The sequence below is a fragment of the Saccoglossus kowalevskii genome, chromosome 11, assembly GCF_978046115.1.
Source record: "Saccoglossus kowalevskii chromosome 11, keSacKowa6.1, whole genome shotgun sequence".
In the NCBI taxonomy this organism is placed as follows: domain Eukaryota; kingdom Metazoa; phylum Hemichordata; class Enteropneusta; family Harrimaniidae; genus Saccoglossus; species Saccoglossus kowalevskii.
Window position 1 is genome coordinate 4,129,666 of NC_140651.1, and position 22,426 is coordinate 4,152,091.

At 37.5% G+C, this 22,426-nt stretch overlaps 2 protein-coding genes across 3 annotated transcripts in view; one reads left to right on the top strand and one right to left on the bottom strand.

Moving 5' to 3' along the window:
- Positions 1 to 22,426, top strand: part of LOC100378155 (kinesin-like protein KIF25) — a 93,853-nt gene that overhangs the window by 69,402 nt on the left and 2,025 nt on the right. The window contains exons 6-18 of one of the 2 annotated variants that reach the window (XM_085505639.1): positions 4,498 to 4,586; positions 5,749 to 5,791; positions 5,920 to 5,987; positions 6,523 to 6,597; positions 11,594 to 11,752; positions 12,468 to 12,626; positions 13,313 to 13,509; positions 13,958 to 14,155; positions 14,962 to 15,117; positions 16,355 to 16,495; positions 17,539 to 17,640; positions 19,100 to 19,264; positions 22,113 to 22,178. In XM_085505639.1, coding sequence (XP_085361765.1) covers positions 4,498 to 4,586; positions 5,749 to 5,791; positions 5,920 to 5,987; positions 6,523 to 6,597; positions 11,594 to 11,752; positions 12,468 to 12,626; positions 13,313 to 13,509; positions 13,958 to 14,155; positions 14,962 to 15,117; positions 16,355 to 16,495; positions 17,539 to 17,640; positions 19,100 to 19,264; positions 22,113 to 22,178 — 1,618 coding nt within the window. The remainder of the gene's footprint in view (positions 1 to 4,497; positions 4,587 to 5,748; positions 5,792 to 5,919; positions 5,988 to 6,522; positions 6,598 to 11,593; positions 11,753 to 12,467; positions 12,627 to 13,312; positions 13,510 to 13,957; positions 14,156 to 14,961; positions 15,118 to 16,354; positions 16,496 to 17,538; positions 17,641 to 19,099; positions 19,265 to 22,112; positions 22,179 to 22,426) is intronic. The other variant, XM_085505640.1, reaches the window with a different exon arrangement.
- LOC100378306 (low density lipoprotein receptor adapter protein 1-like) overlaps positions 1 to 22,426 on the bottom strand; it is a 69,481-nt gene that overhangs the window by 9,435 nt on the left and 37,620 nt on the right. The window lies entirely within an intron of this gene.

The window sequence follows — 22,426 nt, forward strand, 5'->3', positions numbered from 1 at the left end:
CTAGGATGGTTATAGCCCTTTGAAAAGCCTGTCAATTTTGATGAAGTAGATGTATCTCAATGTCATGTTTTGTCTTGATTTTAAATGTTAAAGTGTAAAAGAAATTAAATTAACAAATATTTATTTGATTTTAGCGACATATGTTTGATCAGCACATTTTGTGTATTACGTGAGATCTTGCAGTGAATGAAAAGGCCACGATTGCGTTTACATTTCATCTTTCACTTGTGTTCGTATATTTAATTAATTAAAGATATAAATCAGTGGATAAGCCTTGTAGCATATTCAATTACTTGATTGTATTTTAATTTCGCAATGGATGTCGTCTGTTAGAGTTGTCATTCCGAGGCATGTTCAATATGTGTCCCATGCAACCAATGTAAGATGAGCGCTCTTAAAATTTGCTTAAAAACATGGCTTTTAGTGAATGCATGTAGATACACTGTATTGTATAAGTGAAATATTCAATATAGATTTAGAGACATGGTCCATATATGTTATAATTATCACAGTAGTAATTAATTAAAATTGACATATGCATATTGAGATTAATTAGAATGTAAAGTCTAATTTATCACATGATATCTAGAAATGGGGTAATTAATAATATTTTACAGCATTAATCGACACCATTTATTACCTTGAAATAACATTGCCACAGGAGCAATATGTCTTCACTTGCGTTTAAAAATGTATTACCGGTAGTCTTGAGTACTGGACTTCTCTATTAAAGTTCCTTGCCAGCCAATCAGTGTACAATGTCAGATTGGAAATGAACCTGGCAAGTCAATCATTGTACAATGACAAATTGGAAATGAATTTTGCTAGCTAATTTGCCTAATCAGATATGGACGATGTTATTGTCAATAACTTCATATTTTCGTCAGATGTATACACATAAAATACATTTTTTGTTTAACCTGTTTTTTGTATTTGCACATTAATTGCATTTGCATCGACCAAATATCCATTTGTGTCATTGCTTTTATGTTACCATTTATTGAACTTGCAAGACTTAATGTCAAGCCACACATTATAGAACTTATTGCTCTGCCATGGTAATTTGATTTTCTTTTAGATCATTTCATTATGATCTCATAGACCTCCGTGGTACTTAAATTGTATGCTGCAACTGGAGGAGCATAGTATTGCGTAACTGGTATGAGATCAATAGACGAAACCAATGTGATAAATGAGTCGCCCTAACACAATCAATACAAGATGGAAATGAGAAAATAATAACAGGTTGCATGGAAGCCGTACTTTATAAATTAATTTGTCAGTATTATTAATAAATGCAGGGAACATACTTTATATAAAGAATAGATTGCATCATTAATTAAGAAGCCTCACACTCCACATAAACATTGAAATCTTATTTGAATATATCCTCGTTTTTTGAATAATTCAGTAAATATAAAATTCTACGATTGAAATGTTGTTGCTGTTCATATAAATATGTACTAGTGTGTGTTTGCTAAACTTGCTATCATGTTTGAAATGAGGTTTGTGTGTGTGTTTGCTAAACTTGCTATCATGTTTGAAATGAGGTTTGTGTGTGTGTTTGCTAAACTTGCTATCATGTTTGAAATGAGGTTTGTGTGTGTGTTTGCTAAACTTGCTATCATGTTTGAAATGAGGTTTGTGTGTGTGTTTGCTAAACTTGCTATCATGTTTGAAATGAGGTTTGTGTGTGTGTTTGCTAAACTTGCTATCATGTTTGAAATGAGGTTTGTGTGTGTGTTTGCTAAACTTGCTATCATGTTTGAAATGAGGTTTGTGTGTGTGTTTGCTAAACTTGCTATCATGTTTGAAATGAGGTTTGTGTGTGTGTTTGCTAAACTTGCTATCATGTTTGAAATGAGGTTTGTGTGTGTGTTTGCTAAACTTGTTATCATGTTTGAAATGAGGTTTGTGTGTGTGTTTGCTAAACTTGCTATCATGTTTGAAATGAGGTTTGTGTGTACAGTCACAACATCATTACACTGACTCTGTTAAGTATGTTATATACGTCTGTACAAGCAATTCAAAACAATGTTGTCTTCTATGTAACTGTGTGTTATCTTTCAGAGTTTAGATAGTATGGGTGGAGGCACATGTCAGACATGGTTAAGAATGCGTTTTTATCAGTTTGATTCTGTACATATAATTTTATTTGGTAATAAACTGAGTATCTAAACTGAATATTGGTATTTTCTCTCATAAAGTGCATTCGTCTATGAATAAAGCTGACTTGATGAGGCAGATAATGAGCTTTATTTTACACACGAAGGTGATGCTGTGTACTGGTTGTACGTCTGTGTATAAAACTATCATACTAATAATTCAGTGCAGATGTGTGTCACGATTGTATATCACAGTGAATAAACAAGTATTTTTTATCAGTTCTCAAAATACCAATAAACTGTGCTTCTGAATCTTGGCTAAAAATTGCTCCATGCATCATGCCTATGTGTACTACAGTAAAATCTGTATTAGAAACCACGGCTTCTATTAAAATAGTACAATTCGAGCTTCTACCTTTATGAGAAGTGATGAATTTTTGATTCTCAATTATTCAAAAAGAATTGGTGTGACTTCTATTACAGATGCGGCTTCTAATACAGATTTTACGGTACTTCTAATAATGGAAATGTTGTGTACATAATGTATATACCCCTGGAAACTCGTATAAACACTTTTGAGAAAGATGTTAAATTTCATATGCTCAAGTTTGTCACTTTGTGATAATGTGTTTAAAATCTGATGGATATACCCAAATGTTGGTCAGGTCATACAACCCTTGCCTTTCACACAACATTCCATCATTATTAAATGATAATTTCATCATTAACTGTAATCAGTGTCATAATTTATCATCATTTGCTTTCAATAAATACTTGTGTGCACTTTAATGAAGTGGTTAAGACGTTCATGGCAATTTTGGTAATTTATTTTTGCTGAAGGAATGATTTAGTGAATATACCTTTTTTTTCTTATGTTTTACATTCAACTTTAATATCAAAATATAAGTGATATTGAACTCCATACAAAACACCAAAAATGTTTTTTTTTTTCAGTGAAATATAATTCCAGTTAACATATTTCACAGTACATGTACCTTTAAAGAGCAGTCTCAGCGTGCCATGCAGTCAATAGAGCAGTCTCAGCATGCCATGCAGTCAATAGAACAGTCTTAGCATGCCATGCAGTCAATAGAGCAGTCTCAGCGTGCCATGCAGTCAATAGAGCAGTCTCAGCATGCCATGCAGTCAATAGAACAGTCTTAGCATGCCATGCAGTCAATAGTGCAGTCTCAGCATGCCATGCAGTCAATAGAGCAGTCTCAGCATGCCATGCAGTCAATAGAGCAGTCTTAGCATGCCATGCAGTCAATAGTGCAGTCTCAGCATGCCATGCAGTCAATAGAGCAGTCTCAGCATGCCATGCAGTCAATAGAACAGTCTCAGCGTGCCATGCAGTCAATAGAGCAGTCTTAGCATGCCATGCAGTCAATAGTGCAGTCTCAGCATGCCATGCAGTCAATAGAGCAGTCTCAGCATGCCATGCAGTCAATAGAACAGTCTTAGCATGCCATGCAGTCAATAGTGCAGTCTCAGCATGCCATGCAGTCAATAGAGCAGTCTCAGCATGCCATGCAGTCAATAGAGCAGTCTTAGCATGCCATGCAGTCAATAGTGCAGTCTCAGCATGCCATGCAGTCAATAGAGCAGTCTCAGCATGCCATGCAGTCAATAGAGCAGTCTTAGCATGCCATGCAGTCAATAGAGCAGTCTTAGCATGCCATGCAGTCAATAGAGCAGTCTTAGCATGCCATGCAGTCAATAGAGCAGTCTTAGCATGCCATTCAGTCAATAGAGCAGTCTTAGCATGCCATGCAGTCAATAGAGCAGTCTTAGCGTGCCATGCAGTCAATAGAGCAGTCTTAGCATGCCATGCAGTCAATAGAGCAGTCTTAGCATGCCATGCAGTCAATAGAGCAGTCTTAGCATGCCATGCAGTCAATAGAGCAGTCTTAGCATGCCATGCAGTCAATAGAGCAGTCTTAGCATGCCATGCAGTCAATAGAGCAGTCTTAGCATGCCATGCAGTCAATAGAGCAGTCTTAGCATGCCATGCAGTCAATAGAGCAGTCTTAGCATGCCATGCAGTCAATAGAGCAGTCTTAGCATGCCATGCAGTCAATTTTGCATATAGACAAGTATTCTTATGAGTTTTAATCATGTATTACAGTGTTTTTAAAGCCTATGTAATCATTGGGAGGAATACCATATTGGTACAGTGTGAATAGTCATACAACACTATATATGTTTGATAACAGCTGCAGATAGAAATGTGAAAACAAAAGATTGTGTAAATCGCTACTAGAGGGCAGTCTTTAAAAAAATACATTTCTAGGATTGGCTACACTGAAATATTTGCCGGCTGCACTATAATTTACTTTAATTCTCTTTGTGGCATAATCTTAATATCTTTCTTTATATGTTCTATTGATAGGAGTTACGTGGTAATATCCGGGTACATTGTCGTGTCCGTCCATTGATGTCATACGATACTGGTAGTGAAGATATCAGCAGTCTTGGAAAGTAAGTTAAAGTACTGATATTATGAGGGTACCTCAAATTATGCATGAAGACAGTACAGTGAGAGTACCGACCGACGAGCAGGGAAGGTCGATGCAACGGCGTACTGTCTGAGTGCATACTTTGAGGTATCCTCGTAGTAATCTTATTATTATACATCTTTTCCTTCCAAAGATACATCATGGGAATGCCAAAATCCAAAATTTTTAGAACAGAATCAGCGAACTTCTTTGTGTGGAGTCTGGTCAAACCCTAGTGGCAGCCATGTTCGTTTTTATTATTAGAGGACGCTTACACGCATAATCCTTCCATAATTAGAATTCGCATTTCCTAATATGGTAGGATGAAAATACCGCAAAATTACAGCACGCTGTAATTTATGGCGTTACGATGACAGATGTATAATAATATAGTTTATGAGCTATTTGAGATTGGATAATATAAACCATAATAAAAATTCTTTTTGAACCCCCTACTTTCTCAGAAGTTCATGGACCATTTTTTGTCTAAACTTTATACATATAAATCATTGTCTCAACCTTGTATTTCCATTCAAACATAGAATTCTGGTGACATTGGCATGCTGAGGCACATCCATTTTTTTGAAAAATTTTCAATACTTCGCCTATTTCATATTTAGTACAGAGACAATAGTGCAATTGGCAGCCATACATGGGACACAGGTATCAATATTCTAGCCCATCAACAAAAGTAGATCTCTGTCATCATCTATTCAAGATGGTCGACTGGCAGCCATTTTGTTCTCATTATGCAAACATAAATATTAGAGATTTCAAATGTTAAATTGGTTTGCAGTCCAAGACATTTTGTTCAGTGTATAGAACTGGTACATGCAAAATTACAAAAAGGAGCATAACAAGTTTTAGAACAGGGGGCTAAGACATTTCCAATGACTTGTTTATATAGCTCTTATGCCATCATCAGCCAAAATACACACATATTTTATAGCTGGACAATTTTTTTAAAATGACAGGAAACAGGAGAAAATTGGCACAAGTACAGGTGGTGCGAATGTTTTTTTCCTGAATCCTTACTAACACAAATCTCTGTGATTAGCACCAAAGTATTTTATTATCTTGTTTGGAAAGATTAATGATTGTAATTAATATATTTTAATTTCCAAATGTTCTCAACTTCATTTCAGAACCGGATCATTGTCAGAGCTTGTTGTTCATGTCTTAGATGATGTAAGTATAAAATTCATTGTATCATAGACTATAGAAAATATACAACTGTTTTGATTTCTTTGTTGTGATTTTTAGAAAAGAATTTGAACATGATAAAATAAGCATAATTCACTCTTCTTGTTTTGTAGGAAAATGTCTTGGTAAAATCCAACAGACAGGGACATGCTGCTACCAATAAAGGGTTTGAATTTGAAAGGTATATTGTCCTAAAATATGTCAAATTTGTTGTGTGTTAGATGCATCGTCACTGTAAATCAACAATGTTGGGTTTGTTGCATTGAAAGTACATTGTTTGGTTCTGATGATCAGAGCAATTGAAATAGCCATTGTGGGTAATGAAACAATGTTTTTCCCAAACCAGTTTTATAACTTTGCAGATAGTGAGAAATAACATCAGCTTATGTATCAAATTTAAATATAGTACAATGTATAGATTTCTCTGTAGGTGGATTTTAAATAACAACCATTTTTTATCAAAAGTGACATAATTTGTTGTAGCCAATTCTGAAAGTTATTCAGCGGTGAAAACTGGCGAAGGGTTAGTAGAAGGCCAGAATGGTCTAAAATTTCAATAAAATGTCTGATCACAATTCAAACTGGACACCTCTGTATATTGGACAATTTTCTCAGTCTGATTGTTGTTCATATTAAACAGATTGCCTTGCATTTTTGTTTAGTAATTTAAATTTAAAAGGTTCATATATCATTTAAATATTTTCTTCTATATACAGGGTATACTTTCCAACTGAATCTCAGGAAGCTGTATTTGAAGAAGTTCAGCCCCTACTGACTTCCCTGTTAGATGGGTAAGTAACAGAAATATTACATTAAAGATTTTGTAAAAGTGGTCTAAATTGTAATTTTTGGTGTATCAGTCACTTTGGGGATTGGCTTACCTTTGTCCTTTGGTTCACCAGTCACTTTGTGGGTTGGCTAACCTGTGCCCTGTGGTTCACCAGTCACTTTGTGGGTTGGCTAACCTATGCCCTGTGGTTCACCAGTCACTTTGTGGGTTGGCTAAACTATGCCCTGTGGTTCACCAGTCACTTTGTGGGTTGGCTAAACTATGCCCTGTGGTTCACCAGTCACTTTGTGGGTTGGCTAACCTGTGCCCTGTGGTTCACCAGTCACTTTGTGGGTTGGCTAACCTATGCCCTGTGGTTCACCAGTCACTTTGTGGGTTGGCTAAACTATGCCCTGTGGTTCACCAGTCACTTTGTGGGTTGGCTAACCTGTGCCCTGTGGTTCACCAGTCACTTTGTGGGTTGGCTAACCTGTGCCCTGTGGTTCACCAGTCACTTTGTGGGTTGGCTAACCTATGCCCTGTGGTTCACCAGTCACTTTGTGGGTTGGCTAACCTGTGCCCTGTGGTTCACCAGTCACTTTGTGAGTTGGCTAACCTGTGCCCTGTGGTTCACCAGTCACTTTGTGGGTTGGCTAACCTATGCCCTGTGGTTCACCAGTCACTTTGTGGGTTGGCTAAACTATGCCCTGTGGTTCACCAGTCACTTTGTGAGTTGGCTAACCTGTGCCCTGTGGTTCACCAGTCACTTTGTGGGTTGGCTAACCTATGCCCTGTGGTTCACCAGTCACTTTGTGGGTTGGCTAACCTATGCCATGTGGTTCACCAGTCACTTTGTGGGTTGGCTAACCTATGCCCTGTGGTTCACCAGTCACTTTGTGGGTTGGCTAACCTATGCCCTGTGGTTCACCAGTCACTTTGTGGGTTGGCTAACCTATGCCCTGTGGTTCACCAGTCACTTTGTGGGTTGGCTAACCTATGCCCTGTGGTTCACCAGTCACTTTGTGGGGTGGCTAACCTATGCCCTGTGGTTCACCAGTCACTTTGTGGGTTGGCTAACCTATGCCCTGTGGTTCACCAGTCACTTTGTGGGTTGGCTAACCTATGCCCTGTGGTTCACCAGTCACTTTGTGGGTTGGCTAACCTATGTCCTTTGGTTCACCAGTCACTTTGTGGGTTTGCTAACCTATGCCCTGTGGTTCGCCAGTCACTTTGTGGGTTGGCTAACCTATGCCCCGCGGTTCACCAGTCACTTTGTGGGTTGGCTAACCTATGCCATGTGGTTCACCAGTAACTTTGTGGGTTGGCTAACCTATGCCATGTGGTTCACCTGTCACTTTGTGGGCTGGCTAAACTATGCCCTGTGGTTCACCAGTCACTTTGTGGGCTGGCTAAACTATGCCCTGTGGTTCACCAGTCACTTTGTGGGTTGGCTAACCTATGCCCTGTGGTTCACCAGTCACTTTGTGGGTTGGCTAACCTATGCCCTGTGGTTAACCAGTCACTTTGTGGGTTGGCTAACCTATGCCCTGTGGTTCACCAGTCACTTTGTGGGTTGGCTAACCTATGCCATGTGGTTAACCAGTCACTTTGTGGGGTGGCTAACCTATGCCCTGTGGTTCACCAGTCACTTTGTGGGTTGGCTAACCTATGCCCTGTGGTTCACCTGTCACTTTGTGGGTTGCTAACCTATGCCCTGTGGTTCACCAGTCACTTTGTGGGTTGGCTAACCTATGCCCTGTGGTTCACCAGTCACTTTGTGGGTTGGCTAACCTATGCCCTGTGGTTCACCAGTCACTTTGTGGGTTGGCTAACCTATGCTCTGTGGTTCACCAGTCACTTTGTGGGTTGGCTAAACTATGCCCTGTGGTTCACCAGTCACTTTGTGGGTTGGCTAACCTATGCCATGTGGTTCACCTGTCACTTTGTGGGTTGGCTAACCTATGCCCTGTGGTTCACCAGTCACTTTGTGGGTTGGCTAACCTATGCCCTGTGGTTCACCAGTCACTTTGTGGGTTGGCTAACCTATGCCCTGTGGTTCACCAGTCACTTTGTGGGTTGGCTAACCTATGCCCTGTGGTTCACTAGTCACTTTGTGGGTTGGCTAACCTATGCCCTGTGGTTCACCAGTCACTTTGTGGGTTGGCTAACCTGTGCCCTGTGGTTCACCAGTCACTTTGTGAGTTGGCTAACCTGTGCCCTGTGGTTCACCAGTCACTTTGTGGGTTGGCTAACCTATGCCCTGTGGTTCACCAGTCACTTTGTGGGTTGGCTAAACTATGCCCTGTGGTTCACCAGTCACTTTGTGAGTTGGCTAACCTGTGCCCTGTGGTTCACCAGTCACTTTGTGGGTTGGCTAACCTATGCCCTGTGGTTCACCAGTCACTTTGTGGGTTGGCTAACCTATGCCATGTGGTTCACCAGTCACTTTGTGGGTTGGCTAACCTATGCCCTGTGGTTCACCAGTCACTTTGTGGGTTGGCTAACCTATGCCCTGTGGTTCACCAGTCACTTTGTGGGTTGGCTAACCTATGCCCTGTGGTTCACCAGTCACTTTGTGGGTTGGCTAACCTATGCCCTGTGGTTCACCAGTCACTTTGTGGGGTGGCTAACCTATGCCCTGTGGTTCACCAGTCACTTTGTGGGTTGGCTAACCTATGCCCTGTGGTTCACCAGTCACTTTGTGGGTTGGCTAACCTATGCCCTGTGGTTCACCAGTCACTTTGTGGGTTGGCTAACCTATGTCCTTTGGTTCACCAGTCACTTTGTGGGTTTGCTAACCTATGCCCTGTGGTTCGCCAGTCACTTTGTGGGTTGGCTAACCTATGCCCCGCGGTTCACCAGTCACTTTGTGGGTTGGCTAACCTATGCCATGTGGTTCACCAGTAACTTTGTGGGTTGGCTAACCTATGCCATGTGGTTCACCTGTCACTTTGTGGGCTGGCTAAACTATGCCCTGTGGTTCACCAGTCACTTTGTGGGCTGGCTAAACTATGCCCTGTGGTTCACCAGTCACTTTGTGGGTTGGCTAACCTATGCCCTGTGGTTCACCAGTCACTTTGTGGGTTGGCTAACCTATGCCCTGTGGTTAACCAGTCACTTTGTGGGTTGGCTAACCTATGCCCTGTGGTTCACCAGTCACTTTGTGGGTTGGCTAACCTATGCCATGTGGTTAACCAGTCACTTTGTGGGGTGGCTAACCTATGCCCTGTGGTTCACCAGTCACTTTGTGGGTTGGCTAACCTATGCCCTGTGGTTCACCTGTCACTTTGTGGGTTGCTAACCTATGCCCTGTGGTTCACCAGTCACTTTGTGGGTTGGCTAACCTATGCCCTGTGGTTCACCAGTCACTTTGTGGGTTGGCTAACCTATGCCCTGTGGTTCACCAGTCACTTTGTGGGTTGGCTAACCTATGCTCTGTGGTTCACCAGTCACTTTGTGGGTTGGCTAAACTATGCCCTGTGGTTCACCAGTCACTTTGTGGGTTGGCTAACCTATGCCATGTGGTTCACCAGTCACTTTGTGGGTTGGCTAACCTATGCCATGTGGTTCACCTGTCACTTTGTGGGTTGGCTAACCTATGCCCTGTGGTTCACCAGTCACTTTGTGGGTTGGCTAAACTATGCCCTGTGGTTCACCAGTCACCTTGTGGGTTGGCTAACCTATGTCCTGTGGTTCACCAGTCACTTTGTGGGTTGGCTAACCTATGTCCTGTGGTTCACCAGTCACTTTGTGGGTTGGCTAAACTATGTCCTGTGGTTCACCAGTCACTTTGTGGGTTGGCTAACCTATGCCCTGTGGTTCACCAGTCACTTTGTGGGTTGGCTAACCTGTGCCCTGTGGTTCACCAGTCACTTTGTGGGTTGGCTAACCTATGCCCTGTGGTTCACCAGTCACTTTGTGGGTTGGCTAACCTATGCCCTGTGGTTCACCAGTCACTTTGTGGGTTGGCTAACCTATGCCCTGTGGTTCACCAGTCACTTTGTGGGTTGGCTAACCTATGCCCTGTGGTTCACCAGTCACTTTGTGGGTTGGCTAACCTATGCCCTGTGGTTCACCAGTCACTTTGTGGGTTGGCTAACCTATGCCCTGTGGTTCACCAGTCACTTTGTGGGTTGGCTAACCTATGCCCTGTGGTTCACCAGTCACTTTGTGGGTTGGCTAACCTATGCCCTGTGGTTCACTAGTCACTTTGTGGGTTGGCTAACCTATGCCCTGTGGTTCACCAGTCACTTTGTGGGTTGGCTAACCTATGCCATGTGGTTCACCTGTCACTTTGTGGGTTGGCTAACCTGTGTCCTGTGGTTCACCAGTCATCTTGTGGGTTGGCTAACCTATGTCCTGTGGTTCACCAGTCACTTTGTGGGTTGGCTAACCTATGCCATGTGGTTCACCAGTCACTTTGTGGGTTGGCTAACCTATGTCCTGTGGTTCACTAGTCACTTTGTGGGTTGGATAACCTATGCCCTGTGGTTCACCAATCACTTTGTGAGTTGGCTAACCTATGCCCTGTGGTTCACCAGTCACTTTGTGGGTTGGCTAACCTGTGCCCTGTGGTTCACCAGTCACTTTGTGGGTTGGCTAACCTGTGCCCTGTGGTTCACCAGTCACTTTGTGGGTTGGCTAACCTGTGTCCTGTGGTTCACCAGTCATCTTGTGGGTTGGCTAACCTATCACCTGTGGTTCACCAGTCACTTTGTGGGTTGGCTAACCTATGCCCTGTGGTTCACTAGTCACTTTGTGGGGTGGCTAACCTGTGCCCTGTGGTTCACCAGTCACTTTGTGGGTTGGCTAACCTGTGTCCTGTGGTTCACCAGTCATCTTGTGGGTTGGCTTACCTATGCCTTTTGGTTCATCAATTACTTCATGGGTTGGCTAACCTGTGTCCTTTTGTTCACCAGTCACTTTTGGGGTTATTTAGCATAAGTTATGCAAGTCATCAACTTATTTTTGAAATATGTTTTGATATAAATGTTAATCATGTTTTCTAATTGTTCTAGTTATAATGTATGTATCATGGCATATGGACAAACTGGCAGTGGAAAAACACATACTATGTTGGGTCCACATTATATCACAGGTAATATGGCAAGTTATGTGCCTAAAGAACCATGTGAAAGAGATGGTACAGTACCTAGGGCAGCAAGGGAACTATTCAAGTAAGTGTCATTCTCATCTCTGTATTATATCATAGACCCTCCATGATTAGATGGATAAAATATCTCAATTGCAATAGACTTTTTTGTCATTATAACATTTATTTATATGACAAGGTTCCCTGTTCAGACGCATGTATGTATGTTTTGACCTCCATGCTGCATACATCTCCACCTGCTGGGAATGATTACAGTCAAACATTACAAATACATCACATCATACATTGCACATGTATTTGTTTTATGATCTAATTTAAGATGGCTGAATGATGGCCATATTAATGCTAAAATTCATCCAAATTAAGCATTCCTGCCATTCAAAAACTGAATCGCACTCATGTATGGGCATATTTCTTTCAAAATTAGTATGTCCATTGAGCATATCAGGTTTTTGATGCAGTCATTGTTTTGTACAGTTCAGATTTAAAACATTTTAAAAAGCACAGTTCCAGTGCTATACAACACAAGTAGTACACAAAACACACATAATAAACTTGCTTTAGTTTGTATCATGTCTGTCATACAAGTGTCAGTCACAATAAATAATAAAGACATGAATGTCTTATATCTGTCATCATACCATGAGAAAGAACTTTGGGATGACTGACGTTTAGCTCATAAGAGATCCCCGACAAATACCAATAGGGACTGTGTCATTTCAATGACTTGTTATCTCATGAAATTTAAAACATAATTTGTTTTGAATACTGTATTTCAGATTAATTCAAGAGAAGCCAGCTGGATCTCATACAGTAGAAGTATCTGTCTGTGAAGTATATAACAATGATATTTATGATTTATTGAGACCTGGATCTGTTAAACATGATGTGATAACAACAAATGAAGGCTCCAGAGATGTCCCATCATTGACTCAAAAGTTAGTAAAAACAAAAGATTATTCTTTGTGATCTCTTGGGGGTGCTCTTTCAAAGTCATAACAGTTATTCACCAGTCATTTTGTGCAAGTGAATGATTTGCAGTTCTCGAGAAAACACATTATTTAAGATTGTGTTAGTTATTTGCTACCTCTACAAGATGGAATGAACAGCTGTGAATATATGTAATGGTACTCACATTGATATGTATATGTGCCGCCAAAAAGGGTCCCAAATTCACCACTTCTGTCTGAAAAGGGGTATGTTATTTTACCCTGTCTGTCTGAAAAGGGGTATCCTTTTTTCATTATTTCTGTCTGAAAAAGGGTCCATATTTTGCAAAGACTGTCTTGAGGAGCTTGAGGGACCCAACAATCAGGAGAATGAAGCTGATTTTTTCTTTCTGTAAAGCCCACCTGCTTTTCCCTTGATACCATTTTTGCTTACTGTCTGGAAAGGGGTGTCAAATATCCACAGTTTGTCTGAAAAGGGGTAGGCAAGTTGAGTTTATTTCTGTCTGATAAGGGGTAGGGGTTTTAAACAACCAACTACACACCCCTGTCAGTATTTTTTTGCAAGTACCCCCTCCTCCCAGGATGTAATGTCACCCATAGTCAAATATTATGTATTTACTGCTGCTTCAATTACTTTATTGTATTTATGAAATGTTTTTTGTTGTGTTTTACAGGTCAGTTCATAGTGCAGATGAAGTGGTAGCTTTAGTACAATATGGTATGATACATAGATGTACTGATGCTACATTGATACATGAACACTCCAGTAGATCTCATCTTGTAGTTACTTTAACAGTCACATCTCCTATTATGGAAACACCAACAACACCATCAACATCAAGAACTGGGTCACCTACTGATGTGTTTGCTGGTGAGTTCTCAACTCAAGTCATATTTCATAGTACTGGTATCTGTTATATTCATCATACCTTCAACATTATGGGTTCATGCCATCAAAACAAAAATTGGATCAAGATACAAGAGTCCAAAATGTCATGGAAATTGACATATTTACACTGGTATTTTTATAATGAGATTATTACTTCCTATCTATAAATTTTGCTTGAATGCTTGAAGAAAATAATGGGAGTTAGTGATATATTGAATTGCCACAGTTATGATGTGGGTTCCTCGGTCATGTACAGCATATGTAAAATACATTATTTATTTTCAAAGAATTTGCTCACCAAAAACTTTGAATTTTTTTTTTTTATTGCTGTTTACAGCACAACGAATAAAAAAAATAAATACCTAATTTCTAAGATGCAATGGATTTTCTGAAAATAACCCTGAGTTTATTTATTGTTTTTCCATCCTAGTACCTCAAGCTCCAAGCCAAGGAACTAGAGAGAACAGACGTCTTTTACCAAATCCATTAGGATCCTGTAGTGGAAGTATGAAAGCTATGCGTTCTAGATCGCCATCACCATCCAGAAATATAGAGTATATGGCTAATAATATGCCTGTGGTGAAAACTAAACTGCAGCTAGTAGATTTAGCTGGATCTGAGTGTGTTGGTAAGATATTTATTATTAAATTCCGTTTTCAGTTGCTGTTTGTTCTATACTTTCTATTTCCTGTTCAAGCACAGCCTAAATAAGGAACTGATAACTTATCCGTTGTCATTCTGTCTGTTTATTAGCAGTATGTTCTAATTAATTAATCAGCAGATATCAATCAATGTCGAAAAACAAATCATAGCATCCTGTTTTCAAAATTTTCACTGTTAATCACCTTTTCCCCAAATCCATTAAAACAAATGGGATGTGCAATTCAATATTTCAAATATTTTTTTGTGACAAGCGATAGTTTCAGACATTGAATGTCTCTTCTGACTTTATTGGTTTTGGCATATAGTGCATTTTGCCACAGAATCTATGTGTCATGTTTGGAACTATTAGCTTCTAATCATGATGTCATTATGGCAATTTAATAATTATAAGTTTTTTTAATGGTAAATAACAATAATTTAGTAGTTATTATGTTACTATTATTTTGTTAATGCATTCAATGTGTTCTCATCATGTTGATTTCTACACAGTGGTGAATGAAACATACTTTCTAATTGTATTTTGATATTTCATAAATGTAAAACAAATATTAAAATACTCAGAATTTCAAAAATATGTTTGTTTCATTGTGGATCAATTTAAAGCTATTACACAGATGAAGATATTCTTTGTTTCATATTATTTAGTATCTTTTTTTAAGTACTTTTACTAACACAGAAACATTCATGTCTTGTTACTTTTATACTGCGTATTTTTTTTTCCAAACGCTGTAATAATATTTAAGTTGATTGTTTTAATATTTGCTAATTCAGGTATGTCTGGTGTGACTGGTGCTGCATTACGTGAGACACAATTTATCAATAAAAGTCTGTGTGCTTTGGCTGATGTCCTAGGTGCATTAGCTGAACATAGATCACATGTACCATATAGAAATAGTAGATTAACTCATCTACTCCAGGACTCTATTGGTAAGAAATTAATTTATGTAGAAAACCAAACACTCAAGAGATTTATAATATTATTATAAACATTATGATTTGTTTCATTACATGGTCATACTTAATCACACCTGCCAGACTGTCTAACCACCTTACCAAAGGTCTGCTCACAAAGTACAATGTAGTCTACAAGGACTTTAAACTCTCAGTTAGAGGGCAGTTACTACTCCATGTATGTCAAAGTTATAGCCAGAAAATAAATAAAGTGCTTGTCTAAAAACTTTATCAAAATGTAAAATAGCAGTTGTTAGTGTGTGGCCATGAAAGTAGTCTATTTTTTATTGATTATTTATGGCTATTTTGTAATTTGCAATCAAAATTAGAAAGTTTTATAGAAATTTTGACTGTCAAATAAAATTTTGTATTCTTCTAAAATGACAGACACTTCTTCTGATTAGGAGTAATGAATGCATTGTGGCTGAGGGTCAGGGTTGTAGGGGTGTTTAGTTGTAGCTGTGTAGTTGTGATGATCCTGGAGCTGCTCATATTGAGCCATGTGAGATGGTTTGGGGATCCATATCTGTGAACATGGTGATATACAAGTATTTATATGCATAACCATTGTGTCCACTCATAAGGCTTGAATAGACCGACTTTTCTTACACATAAAAACAGGACAAACAAAGGTCATAGTGGCATCAAAACGTCACATGGGAAACAACAAACGCAAAATTTTGTTTAATATTTCCAAGCTCAATAATGTGCATTACACATTTTATAGTGGTCAATTTTGATGAAGTAAGGGTATTTTAACATAATATTGCCCTCTGAATGATAGGTATTGTAAAAACTACTGTAAAATACTTTATTTTCGCTTGGAATTTATATTCGCTATTTTCGCTGAAGGAATAATTCAGTGAAAATAAAATCAAGCGAACATACATTTTTCCTATATTTTACATTTAAATCATCAAGAATCACTGAAAATAAATTCTATACAAAACACCCAAAAAGTCTTCTCAGCGAAAATTAGTTCCAGCTAAAATAAAGTATTTCACAGTATAAAAAATAAAATTCAAGTTGAAAATCATTCATTATAGTAAGTCTTGTAATGAATGGAAAATCATCTATTCACTGATGCTATTTTGCTCCCCGCCTAAATGATTTTTCAAAACACTTCAAATCATCAAATATTTCAAGCAAGTCTTCATAATTGTTTTGGTTTTGCTTCAATCCTGTGATTCCATTTGTTTTCTTATTTTATTAGGTGGTGATTCTAAGTTATTAGTGATGTTATGTGTGTCACCAGCACAACGCTATATCACAGAATCCATGCAGTCCTTGGGATTTGGTAGCAGAGCTAGACAAGTAGCTCGTGGTCCTATCAAGAAACGACCAGCCATGTTAGGTATTAACAATGCTAGCATTTCATCTTTTACATACCTCACCTCATGTACATTCATATGAAGTTTCAGAATGTTCATGCTGTACATTGCATGGACACAAACAAATAACACATGTATGTGAATGTCAGGTTTAGTACTATCATCCAAATACAATGTTCACTCATTGTTTCCATTAAAAGTTGCAGTAAAGGACATCCAATGAATTATCTCTCAATGTATATCTCCTCTTCAAAAATTTACAATAATTCCATACTTATGCTTTGATTCACAATCACTGTTAAGATATTTCTGAATCAATTTAGGCATTTGTGTAAAATAGAGGGACTTTAATTCCGATGCCTGTCACCATTTTTAATATTTTGAAATTTGATTATATTTCAAATCCTAAATCATACGAAAACCAAGTAACTCTTATGTCATGTACCACCTTTACCTCCCTCAACCCTAATCCTAACTCATGAAGTGGTGTAATATGAAGTTATTACGAGATTACCTCAAAGTATGCACGAAGACAGTACAGCTAGTATCGACCGGCACACAGCAGAGGTCGATCCGCGGCAAACTGTCTAAGTGCATACTTTGAGGTATTCTTGTAATAACCTTATTATTATACATTTTTTCCTTCCAAGGATACATCATGGGAATGCCCAAATCCAAAATGTTTAAAACAGAATCAACGAACTTCTTTGTGTGGAGTTTGGTCAAACCCTGATAGCAGCCATGTTTGTTTTTATTATTAGAGGACGCTTAAGCTCATAATCATTTCATATTTGGAATTTGCATTTCCTTATATGGTAGAATGAAAATTTACGGCAAAATTACGACACTCTGTAACTTATGGCGTTGTGGTGACAGATGTATAATAATCCTAATTATTGCAATACACTACCAGTAGTATGTACATTTTTAAAATGACTTTACAGCCAGACTATGCTGCTCTATTCTACACCAATCCATTGATGTATACGTGGAGTGCATGTAAAGATGGTATGCATGTGTTATGTGTTATTGCATGTATATAATTGTTAAGATATCCTCCCTACAGCAGGTATTGTTCCAGTAGAACATAGCAGTGGATCAACCAGCCCTACATTTGAGTTGAGGAAACCACCTCCATCACCATCCCCTTCCTGGCTATGTAAATCAAGTATGCCAACTACTACTATAGTGATTTTAATCAGCTGTAATAATAACACACTAGTAGCTTTGTAGTGGCCTGCTATTGTAATGCTTGTATCACCTAAAATTAGTCTGTGCTGGTGGATATTTAATTTTGCTTTTGAAAAGATGCATTTACATTGCTAAGTCTTTGAATAATCATAATATTATGAGATTTAAAGCAAGGGAGTCACCTGTGCATGCGTCAGATGCCATAGCGTGTCATTGTTTACAAACAAGCGCCTATCCATGATCCTTTGCGTTTTTAGCATGTGTTGTTATTGTCGCTTAGGACTCGTGCATGGGCAGGTGACAACCCTCTCGCTTTAAAGAATACTGCAAAGTATACACAACGTATGGTTATTGTTAAGATGTACTAGTATCTTATATTGCCTGAGTGGAGGTATATTATTGTCATAACCTAATATTAAATTAAAATAGACACATGTATTTTATTTTTGCTCATTTGTCATAAACTATTGGTATATTGGTATATCAGATTTATTCATTCATTTGATATAAAATAGTATTCTGCAGTATATGGTCTCAGAATTGACAAAAAGTTAGTTGATACAATGAAAAGTCTCAAAGAAGGTATTATTTTTGGCTTCCAAGAGCATAAACAGGAGCCCATTGTATGTCTTGATGTGTGGGTGGATAAATGTTTATTTACATGGACTTTGAATGTGCTAAACAACACTGCTTTTATACACACATTTTCTTAACGAAGAAAGAGCAGTTTAAAATTTATTATTTAATTATTTAGTACTTTTAAATTATTTATTTTCTATTGCACTGAGTAAATAAGTAAGGTCAATCCTGTATAAATATTATTTTTATGGTCTGTAATAATTTATGACAAATCAGTGAAAATGTATTACATATGTGTCAACCAATTTGAAATTTTCAGTGAAAAAATAAATGCACCCACAATATAAATACTATCTACAAATACCAACTCAGATTTAAGCCCAATTTTTAGTGATACTTTGCATGCAATGTAGTGGTAATGTGATACTTAGTTGCCATGGTAACTGGTGATTTAAGGTGCTACAACATAATATTCATAATATATACTCACTATACATTATATCAATAATTTCTAATATAGATATGACGTGTCAACATTTCATGATTTTAGTAGTTTAGAATGTGTGTTCAGTAATCTTGAAGTAATCCTTGTTTTAGTCACAGTGATTCAAACTATATCACTATTATGGGGTCATAGTTCAAGAGAACCCACTGTTATGGGGTCATAGGTCACTCCAATAGGTCAACCTTTTGAGTAACAGAAGTTTGAATTCATTTGGAAAGTGAAAATATTTGGTTACTGTAATATCTGGAAATGATTATCGATGCTTAGTAGTTCACAACTTGAATTTGGCTTGAACTCACTCAAAATGCTGAATTTGTAGAAATATTAAATGGTACACTTGTACCCACTATAGGTAGTGGTGGCATGTCTGGAGAGAGTGGACTAGTCAGTAATACACCTGATAGACGACGTGCATTTCATCAGCGTCATAACAACCACCAAAGGGATAGAGGGTTAAGTGCTAGTATCAGTGACAGCACACCACCGCCATCACCAAGACAATCTCCAAAGATACAAAGTATGAACTGATTTATGTATTTTTGTGTGCTATTCTAATATTTGTTTTTGCACAGAAATCCCTTGTAGAAAACATCTAACTGATTTTCTTTGTCATTAAGTTTACTGATAGGGAACCACAATATTAAATACGGAATATGTACGACTTTTTTTTTAAATTCCAGATTGGTAGATACAAAAAAAATGTAGACATAATTGGTTCGTCTTCTTTACTTATGGGAGCTTTTTTTTGAAGCCTAAATAAAGAGTTTGATTTTATCTTCATTAAGTTTTGTCTGAGTTAATACAAAACGACGTCACTTTAAAAGAAATGTCTGATTTTGAAATAACATTTACTACTTAAAGTACTCTTTGTTTATTTTATTTTCAATATCATTATCAAGTATTTTGTAAGGATTTTTATGATGATTTGGCCATTAAGGTTCCGATACTTGTGTTTTGTGTGATTATGTTTAGTGCATTCTGAAGTGCCTAAAAGTAAATAATTTAAATTTGACTTTTCACATTCTAAATGGATGCCTGTGCACTGTAAGCGACAAAGACAAGTTACACAATTCTTTAATTATGCAAAATTATACACTAGTAATGTTCAAACAGGAACTAAAAGTATTATCGGTAGATAGAATTAACGATCAAACCAGTAAATGAAAGCATTGATACTTTAACACTAAAATGATTTTCACAATATAATACTTTTCTTTTCTTTTACTGCGTAATATTTTGTAAATATTTAGTCACTTAATTCATTTTTAATGTTGACACTACACCTCATTTTATTTACCATATATATGTAATCATATTTATGCTTATTTTAATATTTCTAATAATTTCCTCCCCTCATCTAACATTCACATGGCATTGCCTCGTGTTGGTGTATTCCTATCTCTATTGTATTGTATTGTATTGGTGTGAATTGATAAGGCCAGACTTTTTTTATTCCTTGTTTCTTGAGTTTTTATAAGGCAATTTTTTTGAGGAGGGCGAAAAAAAAAATAAAATTAATTTTTTTTTCCATTAAATTTGTGTGATTCTCAAAGAATTGTAAGTGAGATCATTGATCGGAGAGAAAAAATGAAATACAATTTTATTCCATGAATAACCTGGTTTCTCATCTGCGCGAGACTTCGGTACTTTGATCATGATACTCCCACGAAAATACAACTTGGATTTGTTATGCGGTGAAAAAATGAGAGATAAAAATAATATTTTTTAGCAATTTTTTGCGCTTACAAGTCGGCGGGCGCGAGAAATTACGCTGAAATAACATTTTATTTTTATTTCATTTTCGGCTCCTGTTCATTCTGCGGGTTCGCAAAACAAAGGTTAATAAAAGTCTGGCCTAAATGTCACTATATATCAATGTGTGTATTTTATTTTATATTGTAAGTATAGCTGCAAGCAGCAATGACCATCTCGCATTCAATATGTAACCCACCAAACAAACAAATAGACTAGTATTATGGTTGTATATTTGATTGCTTGGTAGACTAGCTTTGATTTTTTCTCACGCAGCACAGTTATTGAGTAAATGGATGTGTGTTTAAAATTTAAAGCGCGGTAGTCGTCGCGCTGCGCATGTGCGAGATATATGGGTCTCGTATAAACAAAGATGGCGACCTTGACTGTTGCGCAGATCAACAAGTATGAATTGAGACGTTTCCAAGCTTTAATTAGGTAAATATTCATGTGATTGGAAGGTAAAAAAAGGAGTCACCAGCGGTAATTAGTGCAAGTCGCGCCCAGTTCAAACCTCATACTTGTGATTTCCATTTGAAAAGCGCACCGGATTGTGGGAAAAACAATGTTTATCAACACAAATGTCGAACATGCGCGACGACTACCACGCTTTAAGTTATTGAAATATTATAACAACATTTTGTGGTGCTTGTAGTTTTTATGAAGACCCATTGTCACTGTTAGATTTGTTTGTCTGAATTTAACTTGCATGAATATTAAAAGCATAAGATAATGATTGCATGCCATTCATAATATATTCATAATGTTGTTCCTCTATCTGGTATGATTTCTCTCCTGGGGGGGGGGGGTCACTCAACTGAAAGTGGGTAAGCAACCTTGAAAGAAAAAAAAATATTTTGATTAACATGTTTAGAGGTATAATATCACTTTTATCATACAGCAGTCATTGTCGGTTAATTTGCATTGCAGGCCTTGCTTTGGGGTCTTTGGTAATGATATCATATATACGACTTGCTGCTGATACAATCCATCAATGAAAAAGTCAAGCTCAGACACAAATAGTCAGCAATAGTAGCTGCTTGATAATAGTGAACTGTCGCTTTCAGATGATTAACATACTCCATGAGAAAAATATTTGTAAAAATATGAAAAACACGTCTTTTTTAAGGCTTCTCATTAACAGGAATGAAAAAACTGCAACCGGTTTACTCCAGTTATGTCATTCATCCTTATTTTTTTTTTAATAATTTTTTTTATTTGCGAATATAAGAAATACAAAAAAGGAAAAACTAAAAAGCTGAAACGTATGAAAACATTAGAAATGAGTACATTTAAAAAAAAAACAGGACAAAAGACAATAAAAAAATGATAGTAATTCATCTTGCTGCACACCCTGTTATTCTATCAGGGTATAATTTCTTGACACTATTTTATGAAAAGTAGTTGTTTTACATTTAGCAATACATCCTAAGAGTTAACCCCTCCCCCAAAGCTCTATTTTCAAGGTTGGTATCCAAGTTTTAGCCGAGTGTACTTCCCCTGTATGTCCTATTATTTTAGCCCCATTGATAATGCTTACCCATAATGCAATATTGTGGTTCTACATTTGGATCCTGCAGACTTTTATATAGTATTTCTTTGTTTCTTTCAAGCTGATACCGGTCCATTGTCCCCTGGTAAAGGGAAAGGAGGTTCATCAAGACCATCTATGATTCCAGGTAAAATAATAATTAATTTATAACAGACAAGTCAAGGAAAGTTGTATAATTACTGTATAATTTTATATTTTTTTTCTCCAAAATTGTGATCAAGATAAAAATTGTGACCGATACAAATTTTGTTGTAATTATTAAAAAATTATTAAATAAAATTATAGAATAATGCATAGAAATGTTGCGCCACAATTGTGACAGGCAAAAATATTGTGCTCAAATTGTAAGAGTCACAGAAACCTTCCCAGAATAAA